General features: G+C 38.8%; 3 protein-coding genes across 3 annotated transcripts in view; 1 reads left to right on the plus strand and 2 right to left on the minus strand.

Annotated features, from left to right (window-relative positions):
• The window catches only part of SARC_03152 (hypothetical protein), a 10,944-nt gene extending 10,364 nt beyond the window's left edge, over positions 1-580 (minus strand). Inside the window, exon 1 of the mRNA XM_014303049.1 lies at positions 167-580. Within this exon, the coding sequence (XP_014158524.1) occupies positions 167-570 (404 nt within the window). The 5' untranslated portion in view covers positions 571-580. The remainder of the gene's footprint in view (positions 1-166) is intronic.
• Positions 581-2,540: 1,960 nt separating this feature from the next.
• On the plus strand, positions 2,541-8,845 carry SARC_03153 (hypothetical protein; the record flags this gene model as incomplete). Its single annotated transcript, XM_014303050.1, has 7 exons — positions 2,541-3,185; positions 6,043-6,198; positions 6,464-6,548; positions 7,449-7,529; positions 7,719-7,825; positions 8,053-8,116; positions 8,460-8,845. 7 exons carry the CDS (start codon positions 2,541-2,543, stop codon positions 8,531-8,533), a joined length of 1,212 nt encoding a protein of 403 aa, XP_014158525.1. The 3' UTR covers positions 8,534-8,845.
• Positions 8,846-9,393: 548 nt separating this feature from the next.
• Positions 9,394-10,744, minus strand: SARC_03154 (hypothetical protein). Its single transcript, XM_014303051.1, has 3 exons — positions 10,619-10,744; positions 10,311-10,400; positions 9,394-10,036 (listed from the first exon to the last, which is right to left on the minus strand). Exons 1-3 carry the CDS (start codon positions 10,683-10,685, stop codon positions 9,927-9,929), a joined length of 267 nt encoding a protein of 88 aa, XP_014158526.1. The 5' UTR covers positions 10,686-10,744; the 3' UTR covers positions 9,394-9,926.
• Between the last annotated feature and the right edge of the window lie 239 nt (positions 10,745-10,983).

Consider the following 10,983-nt stretch of genomic DNA (forward strand, 5'->3'; position numbering starts at 1 on the left):
TATATATATATATATATATATTATATATATATATATATATATATATATATATATATATATATATATATATATATATATATATATATATATATATATATATATATATATGAATGTATACCCCGATTGGAAAAATAGATTAGAAATACACTCTGAATTCTGTACATACTTCGGCGGCGGAGGTTTTGCTGGTGGTTTAGGTCGTCCCGGGGGATTTTTGCGATCCCAGTCGGTATTAGTAGCTGCATTCCTGTTGACCATCGAACCTACTTCGGTACGGTTTTGAGAGACATTCCTAGATTTCCCCGCAGTGGAAGCTGACGCGTTGCTTTGAGTATTGTTTATACCACGCACGCTACTCATGCTGTGACCGTTACCTTCATCGATCCGAAGGACTCTGCTCAGACCAGTCCTTTGCAAACCTGTTCTCGACTGTCGTCGAGTGCCAGACAAGGTCATTTCGCCTATTTTTTTGGTGCCATCGAATATACTTTCACCAATCTTTTTAGTCCCTTCCCCGAACTTTTTGGTTCCGTCTCCGATCTTTTTCGGGAGATCCTTGAGTGACTCCATCTTTGACACAGTGCCGAGCGCTAACCATATACCGAATATATACGCGACGTGCACAAAGATATCTCGCTATGCACATTAATAGACCCAAATTTGGTTTTTCGAAACTCGGTCATGACTGCTTGATTTTCATGCCTACTATTTGCCTCGACCGTAGTGCAATCGTTGACGTTATTGACGAATATACGCATTACACCCATCGAATAATGCCCGTGTTTACTTCCAAAATATTATTGCTGTTTATTATATGAGCGATGATACACAGGATAAGATTTTTATGATTACATACATTCCTTTTAGAAGAATATTGAGACAACAAGAACCAAATAAAACTCCACCCCCTGGCCTGATTGTTGGGACTATTATTGTCCTGAAATTCCGGGGAACGTTCGAAATTGTTTTTTTGTACAATTTTTAGAAATTATTATCGAACCTTATTGCCACTCCCCTGGTCCTATTTCTCTAAACAACCCACCCGCTGGATAATAGTGCTGACCTCTAGTAGACACAATTGATTGGCTTGTTCCATCACAAAATTTACCGAACAATATAAGATTTGAACTTGCAATCGTTCCGGATATCTACTACATAGTACTTTTATTTATTACCATATGAATCACTAAAACCAACCAACCTAGTGTTACTACGTGAGTTGGTTCGGCCATCCACCTTATTTACTACATGTTCGTAGTCTTGCAGACACTACAAACTGGTGTTTGGGATTTGGTATTCGTTATACTCTTGTTTAATTGTGTTTTACGCCTTGACACAGTATATATTTTGCTCTGTCGATGCATATCGAATTGTTTAACATTAGTTATGATGGAGAACGAATCTATAGTCTATCTTGCAATGGATTTGTATGATGTATTTGAGATTCTGGATTGATGTGGTGTTTTAATATTAGCATGCAACGCAACGTGTTTCAAGTCGTAGCTATCGTCAGTTGTCATTATGATATTAAATGACAGAGCTTCTTAGCACAAAAACCATCATAGAATCTATATGTAAAAAAAACATCATGTGATCATTTTTTTCAAGCTATTGATGTATAGTCTTTACTCTTTCTATGACCATTTCTACACATTCAAAATGATGAAATAGTTGTATATATACAGCTTCATGTTTGATTTCGGTAGTACCTTGTGTTTGTATTACTATCGTAGTAATCAGCCATGTATTAGTTGGTATGGCATATCATGAATGGATAATATATGTACCTAGCTAAATATAACGTTACTGAAATCAAAATGTGGTATTGTCGAATATTTTAGATATTTTTACTATTTACTTAGAGATGTGATGTGGCATTACATAATCAATAAATACCAGTGAGGCGTGATACGGCAATTTTATTTTATTTTGGGTTTAAAAAATAAATAAAAACCGGCCATCAGGTTTCAGCTGATCTGTGCGTCACTGAGTCACAGACTCTCTCACACAGCTGCCTAAATTTCAGCTGATCTGTGCGTCACTGAGTCACTGACTCTCTCACACAGCTGCCTAAAATTTCAAAATTTCAAAATGCCGATGATTTTTTCTCAATAAACCCTGGTTGAACAGCGGATAAACAAATGGTTTTAAAATTTATAGCCTGAATTTATTAGGGCAGAGCGAGAGTAGGTATTGACCGAGTCTCTGAAAACGAAATTGTTGACCTGCTGTGTGAGACTGTCTGTGAGAGTGAGTGAGTTTGATCTGAGGACACAGAATCATCAAGAACTTTTGGACTTTGATCCACTCGCGTTGAAGAAATTGATTCCAACCGGTTTTATTTATCTTGATCCCTCTACAGTGGCTAAAACGCACGACGTAAACAGGGGACGGGCCGAGGGAAGGTAGGAAATTAATATAAGACATGTGAGTGTTCCTTTCAGTCTTAAAATCAACAAACATAGGGTTTAGAGTGAGCATTCGCTGTTACACCATATAGTCATATACTCTATATGTATGTACTTTAGGAAATAAAGTGTATGAATTCGTTTAGAGAAGCACAGTTTCTCTTTCCGCTGAGAACACTCTTCCATTCGAAGTCAGTGAATGGTAGTGGTCTAAATCACTTTAGGTCAACATATACCAATGCACGTATAAATATACACACACTCGATATAAATTTTCCGAATTTTCCGTACAGAATACAACGACATTACAGGAGCGTATTTCGCAAAGCAGGTGACCGAGAAGTCGAGTATAGTGCAGCACATCAATCCCAACGAAAACCGGCAGCAAAGAAGCCAGTTGAACCAAAATCAGATATTGATCCAGGCGCACACGCACATAATTATAGACAGACAGCCAATCTTCGTCGTGCTGCTGCAAATCTACGAGCATCGGCACAACCAAACCACAATTCACGGCAACGTATATCACCCACAAACATCACAACCGCATTCCCGTCGACGTCCCATCGCGCAGTTTTAAAAGCTGCGGTCGCGGCCAGAATCAACCACACGTCACTAGATAATAGTTCGAAGAGGCGAAAGATGGACGTCTCGTTGAGCTCGGACACATCGTCCTGGATTGAGACCTTTATACACAAGAACTCCAACAAGTTCTACTGTGCTGTGGAAGAATCGTACATAGAGGATGCTTTTAATCTCTTTGGTCTTCGACCGCAGGTAAATCTTTGAGTGCGACATTTCCAATTTAACACCTGTGAGCACTACAAGGTCAGTGTAGCACAATCGCTCTCCGATATTTAACTAGTGTATTCCTACTTATGTTTATGAGTGTACAAGTACAAGTAAATATATGCATGGATATGTTTATATTTTTAATATATATATATATATATATATTTGGGTGCTAGTTTTACTTTGTCCACATATTTATGCATATAGATATATATATATATATATATTTGTTGTACACATTGTACTTTATATATTTATTTTGTAAATTTGAATTCGATCGTAGGCAGCCCTAAGTATAATTTGAATGGGATTGGATGTCCTAGTACCCTTTAATAATAATTGTACAAGCATGTTCGTTGGTAAACATTGTTGTGTTTTCATGTGTCCATAGATAACTATACTTTTCGAAAGTCTACAGCACAAATGTTCTGCTGCTACGTGTACTTGTACACGCATATATAATTGCGTATGTGTAGAGTTCGAACGCAAGGGCACGGCCGTGCGTATGATGGTATATAGAAAATGTTTTCGGTCCTACATTGCGAAAATTACGTGCACACGCATACGCATGATGTAGCACTTCATACGGATGGCGATATATATATATATATGTATGTGTGTGTGTGTATAGATTTTATATAGTAAGCGCACATTCAAGAACGACTTTCTACAACTACGATGTCTGGGTATGAACTGTTATATACATATGTGAGTGTATTCATATGGATTGTGCAACGCTTCTGATACACGTATGGAAAGACTGTTTATGCAAAATTCGAACTGACAGTGTGGAATTCACTGTCGAGATTATATATGACATACCTATATAAACGTACTAAGATATGCTCGGAATTTTTTTTGAGATAGTTTACAAATTCAGCCAATACAGATGATCGACTCAGATCATTTCAGTCTAGATTGTGCGTATAAGCTCTGATCGTGTATGTGTGAAATATGATTACCACCTGAAAAGCTTTGCACATCAATGGAAAACACATATACGTGCATATAACCACAAATATACGATATTGCGGCTGAATCAATACCTGAATTTTCAACAACATTATGTTTCGTTTTCGTGTTTTTTTTCCCTGATTGGAATTTGTATGTGCGACGTCTTGATAATTTGCCTTTCATATTCCACATAGATGTCCTTGAGATATGTATGTGTATATGTATGTATATATATGTGTGTGTGTATGCATATACGTTAATCCGTCGTTTCATGTACTATGTACAATTTGTCGTCTATAATCCACGTAGATGCTTGGAATATGTATATATGTATGTGTGTGGTTTTGTATGTATATTTGTTCATTTACACGTTTATGTATTGTATCATGTGCGGGATCACATGCGTGTGTTTGGCTTTTCAAGCGCAAAAGAAAATACATATACATCGATTCGTATATTGTTCTTGTCAAATAAATATTTGTTTTCCCTGCCCATATACAAAGTGGCGGACTTCCTGAAAGCTGTTGTTATTTACTGTCCTATCACATGACGAACTACATTCATTTTCGCAGTGAATTTGTATTAGTTAACACGTATGTATTTTCACATCGAAGCAGTTACCCCTATATATACATATATCTTTTTCCGAGATATCCTTGTGTTTTGCCTATCCAGTGCATAGATTCGCCTATGTATATATTTTTGACGAAATAAACTCTTGATTAATTATGCATTTATACACTGTGATTAGGTATATTTGAATATTCGTATATACATGTGTATGTATGCGATAGTTGTACCTTTTCATATACGTGCGGATGTATATTTGTTCGTACTTATATAGATGTAGGTGTATATATCTTGATGTATGCCACTATAGTTATAAGCAGCACTCTGTGGTACTTAGAATATGCAAGTGTATAGATTTGTATCCATACATGCTCAAATGGTTTGATGATTCTGTCTGTCTGTATTTTGTCTTCGTATGTTTTTTTCTGACCGTATAATATACACATAAGCTGCCCATGCTCCATGTGAGATTTCTATATATTTGTTATAGTTTTTATGCGTTAGAATCGTTTATGTACTAGCTCGTATGTCAGTTTCCACATTGGATTTCGAAGTTTAGATTGATATGCTTGTCTATTCGTGTGCATTTTTTTGTTTATTTCTTTTCATGGTTATTTTTGATATTTGCAAGCGTATATTTACTTTTTCTATTTGCAAGCATATATATGTGTGTGTGTGTTATCCATCTATAACATTGGTAGATATCATCTCACTAAATGGAATACACACTGCCTTGTCAACTCGCCTTGAGAAGTCACAATTTTCATGTTCGTATTTCGAAATTCTGTTGGAAATCGATTTATGTGTGCATGTACACATAGACTAAGAATGGTTTACTTGAGGCATCCAATTTACCTCTACAAATATGAATATTTAATGCATATGTATACTCTTCTATTTTTTTAATGCATGTAGACGCCCAATCATACTTGTATTTGAGCCTGCATATGTATGTCATATACTACCTACTACGAGAACGGTTCGCGTGTACAAGTCAGTGTGGCACATATACACTAACACTGTATTCGTTTCTGTGTACCCAAATCTATGTATGTGCACACAATCTGTATCTTATCCAGTCTGGAGTGCAGAATTTGAGTAGCAAGTGCCCTAAAAGTTTGTTGTGTGATTCATAGGTACCACGTGTGGGCAAACATTTACGCCCACCTTCGCGTTCAAAGGAATGCTGCATGCACGCCTGTAGGTGTTCTCGACTGACAGATATCTATATTGGTTTGTTCGTGTGTTACCGCATTGAGCATTGATGTGAAAAGCGCTCGTACTCAGGTATCGTGACTCCAAATTACACCTGTGGCAGGTACACAACTACTCGAAAGCACTTTCCTGCATGCTAGATGAGGATTTAGATGATTTGACGCAGGACCAGTACGCACGCGTGGTGAAAAGTGCGGAGAGGCTGTATGGGCTCATTCATGCTCGATATATATTAACTACTCGGGGGCTGGCACAAATGGTAAGGAATTGTTTTGGTACTTGTACCTATATTGAGTCTGTGAAAGCATAATCCTGAACAGTTTGGTTGTCACAGCGCGGCCACTTTCACGTATGCCGTATTTCGGTTAGCTTTGGGTTGTTTATTCGAACAATGAGATACTCAGACGGCTATTAAACGGCACTGTTGTGTGAAGCTTCATTTATTTTGGGGTTATACTCGTACATCATATTCGTCAATATCTCAAATATCGCTTTATATCAACATGTGCACTTGTTATATCCAGTTGGAGAAGTATCAAAGAGCTGACTTTGGCCGATGTAGATCGCAAATGTGTAACAATCATCCCTTGCTGCCTACCGGGCTCACAGGTAAGTCTAAGTGATCACACAATCATAATGAAGTTTGATATGTCTGGTACACTGGCCTTAATTCCGACCAGTGCCTAAACACTGTTTTGAATATACGTGGTGTTGATGAAGAAAAGTCTTGCAACGGAAAAACTTCTTGATTAGTATCAGATTTGTTACTCTGCAATTTACCTGCCATCTGGGGTTTAGGATGTCAAAAGTAGCACATGTATATTTTTTAAACTCATATCATTCCGGTGATCGAAACGTATGCGTGAGCGATTTTGATTTTGATTTACTGCATTCTATCAATTCGATATTCGCGATAATATTCATTCAAGATCCGTAACCAATAGTATACCATGAATATATACATATGCTTGCCTCAATTATCAAGAAATGTCCGGCTGGTTTTATGTAGTGAATTTCGGTTTCATGTAGGGATGAACAGTGAGAAACTGTTCCGAGTTTAGAACTATATCGCATTTACTGTTCGAGTTTTGAACCGTATCACATTTACGGATGTATATTATTATGTACATGTGTATTTTGTATGTATATATATATATTTGTGTGTGTGCTTTCCAAGTATATATGTAAAATGTTTTTTATGCATATAGTATAATATAATTTTTGCGACTACCCTTGCTGAGAAATTTTAGGTCAACTATCTATGTATTGTTTTATGAATATATACATGTGTTTTTTATGTACATGTGTATTGTTTATGTATATGTATATATGTGTGTGTATGTGCTTTCCATGTATAAATGTATGTGTTTTATGCATATGTATTGCCCTGTACAGACCTACAGATTCTCAACGCGAAGACTGGAGCATAAATTTTGCGAGTACTGGGAATTACTGACCTGATTTCTTGGCCATTTTATCTTCTTTTCTTTTTTCTTCCGGAATGCACAGATACGCTCAAACAGAATAGAGTCCGTGTTCTATGTCCGCTTTGTGAACAGATCACCTTAAGCGAACAGTCTAATCTCGATGGTATGTGGGCTATGGCTACATATCGGTGTTATTATAGTTTTCATTTGTCACCTCATAATTAACCAATTTTCTGGCTATCTGGTGCGGCTGGCCGCTTTCTATTAGTTTGCCTGCTATGTATAAAATTTATTTATTTATTTTGATATGAAATTCGCCAAATATTGACCTTTAAATGTATCACTTTCGCAGGGGCTCACTTCGGAACCAGCTGGATACAAATGCTTTTCTTTGCCTTTCCCGAGTGCCGACCGCTGCAGTTCCCCTCACGCTATACTCCAATGTGCTATGGCTTCAAGGTGTGCATATACAGTTTCTCTAAGTTTTGCGTCTTGGAATTGGCATTGGATTTCTGATATATTTTTGCATTTGTATCTTGTAGTCAGATCGTATGCCATTTTCAACGCTATAGCCCCATCAAGCAACCATTACCATTGTTGTCTTTTATGGTACCGCACTTGGCTTTACCTCGCCCAGCTCCGTTCTAAAATCGCTTATCGTTTAAATCATTTCTTTTGCCTTTTAGGTACACACGTCTGCCTGGCAACAACCTTTAATCGGTCGACAATACATGACGCTGAGCAGTCAGAGTAAGTTGAGCTCCAGATTTATTCATTCATTTCCTACTTTGAACCTATCCGCCCTCCGTGTGTGTTATTTTATTTTATTTTTCTACCGTAGCGCAGGAGTGCATTACCAGTCTAGCACATAGAGTCGGGTATCTAACGGCACAGTGGGACCAATTGTTCCCAGTATAGTTTTATGTTTAGTGCGGTACGCTTCTCGCTGCTCTTGGTATATATCTTGCTCAGATACCGAGAGGTTGGTTTTTGTTTAAACTCCAGAAAGTTTTATTTCCCTCGCCCCTTCGCGATAGTTTACCACTTTTGCAGTTCGCTCACTTTCTTTCTTTCTTTCTTTCAACAATTATAGTTGTACACAGAAGGTCGCCAGCAATCCCGACCAAAGGCGACAGTTCAAGAAAATCCAAGAACACGAACGCGTAAACAACGCAATTGGGGTGGAAGGATTGCTCCCTCTGCACTACACAAGCCCACCTATAGCAACATTAGTCTTGTTGCCACACACGCATGCCCCTGTATTTCTCTCGCATCTCCGCATAGTCGCTTGTCTACGCTTCCATATGCTCTCGGGTGGTGTATTAGTGAATTAAGGCTTCTTTAAGCGACGTGCGTTATACGACTCCGCAGCATTGCAGTGTGGTGATAAGTTTAGGAACCTCATAGACGCTGTCGGGTATTAGAGCCCCCCTCCCCATCAAAGTTACGAGTTGTAGCGTATGCGTATAGAACACTCAGTGACCTCACGAGCTGTTTGTTGTATCAGTCTCGTGAATTTGGGGGGGGGGGGGGGAGGTACCAGGGCCGGATAGATAGGCTCTGTTAGTTTGCTGTCAATATTAGCTGTTGTGATAGCTGCTATTTCGTTGTCAATTGTCAGCTTTCGTTGTAGCCGCTCATCCTACCTGTGCATTAGAGCTCGTACTAGGTGTTATTTACACTAGTTCTTATATAATGTACAGGACTTCCATCATCCGGCGAGCTTGTAGAACCCGATACCTGTCTAGCTTGGATAGTGCAATTATGAAATAAAGATATTGAAATACATTCCATATCATAGTGGACGCGCATGTTGTACGTGTTGTGGAGCAGAGCAGAGCTTCTGCCTTCTCGAAGAGCATGGGTTGAGTAACTAGTAGTCTGCGGTTATATTTTGGAAAATCATACGAGCATGTGAAGAGCGTTGTAGTACACAAATTGGAACAAAGTCGGACTGCCGTCCCTCGCTTAAAGTTTGTGGAAATTCTTCCCATGACAATTGAGCACGATTTGGACACTTTTTTGGGTCTGAAGATATTTGTTTTTTTACTTTTATACTCGATGGGAATGTACCGATCCTAGGTTCTCAGTATCGCTCAGTGTTCTATCGGTATCTGCAACCGAGTAAACTGGCGGCCGGTTGTGACAGCTCGAATCCCAATTGGTTTCACATGCTTAGTAGCTGATCGAGATCTGGACGCATTTCTCGTTTTTCGTCTTTGATTATATTAAATCTCGAATCCTTGCATGACTCAAGTCCTGCGCTCGATACCAATATCACGCGTCTTGACATTTGACTCGCATCGAGCTAATCATATGAATTGGGTCGATCTATGCATGTTCTATTAATTATTTGATATTTCTGACACCGGCTTTGGTATAGGAGGGGCTACTTTTGTGCTCATATAGAAACTGATTGAGACAGCCTCAATTAGATGAAGCAGAGGTGGCGGTAGGTTGTCAGGTCTAGCCTGAGACCTCTGGCATTGTCCGTCTATGGCACTGTCTGTTTAGGCGGTGCCACTGATACTTAACGGATACATTTGTAATATGTTGTGCATCACGCGTCCATATGGAACTTATTCCACGAGTGTTTCAGAATCGTGTTTGTGTTAAATTTACGCGTCAGGCTTGTGTATACCTCTGCTGCCATCGTCTCCACCAGACCACCTGTATTGATGTATGGTCGCGTAGCGACGTCATTAGTAGAATCACACAACATAGCTCTGCATAAATTGCAGCCGAAATACACATACTGAACCAAAGAAAGTGCGATTGAAGTCGATACATCCACACAGAAAGTTCACTTCTGATGTAGCCTAAGCGACGATCCTGAATTCAAAAGACAAGTTCTCTGCGCGTGGAGACGCCACTATTATGATATTAGCATGGAGGGGGGGGGGGGGGCGGGGGGAACCAGTGCATCGCACCGCAAACCCCTTACCTTCCTGCAGCATCTTGTAGATAACTTCCTTTGGCTCCCCTATGCAGTTCATTCTATTGATAGTGATGAGCACATGTCCACGCTTAAGCCCTGGTTGTCAATATAGGTCAATAGTATGAATGAGCTGCAATGGGCATCCTCTGTTTGAATCGAACATGGATATTTCATACAGTCGACTTACTGCCGGGGCCTGAGGTTTAAAAACGAATCTAACTCGCAAATATGTAGTTCTGTTTTTACCTATTATTCACTACATTCAAACGATGGCCGAGAGCAAAACAAATAGCGCAAGCTGAATTTCTGCCTACCTGCTTTGTTTGCGAGATGATCTTTCTTAATCCTTTCAATAAAGTTGCCTTCCAGCCTGATACCCATATGTGCTTTGCTCCTGCGAAGTCAAGCATGTAAGGTATCAAACCATATGGTTAATCGCCAGTCATTTGCATTCCACAACATATTGCTGCATCTTACATATATCTTGATTCGTTAGACTCACTCTCGGGTGCATAAAACCGTAGTGGCGAACGCAATATCGAGTTAAGATATTTACATACGCATGTTAAAATGTAGAGAGAAACTTGTGCACAGGGATGCTGTGATAACGAAACGTAAACATATATATATATATATATATATATATATATATTACTATATACTATTGTCTATTTACTAT

The sequence above is a fragment of the Sphaeroforma arctica genome (assembly GCF_001186125.1).
Source record: "Sphaeroforma arctica JP610 unplaced genomic scaffold supercont1.155, whole genome shotgun sequence".
Classification (NCBI taxonomy): Eukaryota; class Ichthyosporea; order Ichthyophonida; genus Sphaeroforma; species Sphaeroforma arctica.

Excerpts from the sequence above, each read along its gene's own strand:
- SARC_03154 (XM_014303051.1), bottom strand. The coding sequence starts at position 10,685 with ATGGGTATCAGGCTGGAAGGCAACTTTATTGAAAGGATTAAGAAAGAT. Across the intron at positions 10,401-10,618 it reads TCATCTCGCAAACAAAGCAG|GGCTTAAGCGTGGACATGTG; the intron begins GTAGGCAGAAAT and ends ATTGACAACCAG. Across the intron at positions 10,037-10,310 it reads CTACAAGATGCTGCAGGAAG|GTGGTCTGGTGGAGACGATG; the intron begins GTAAGGGGTTTG and ends ACATCAATACAG.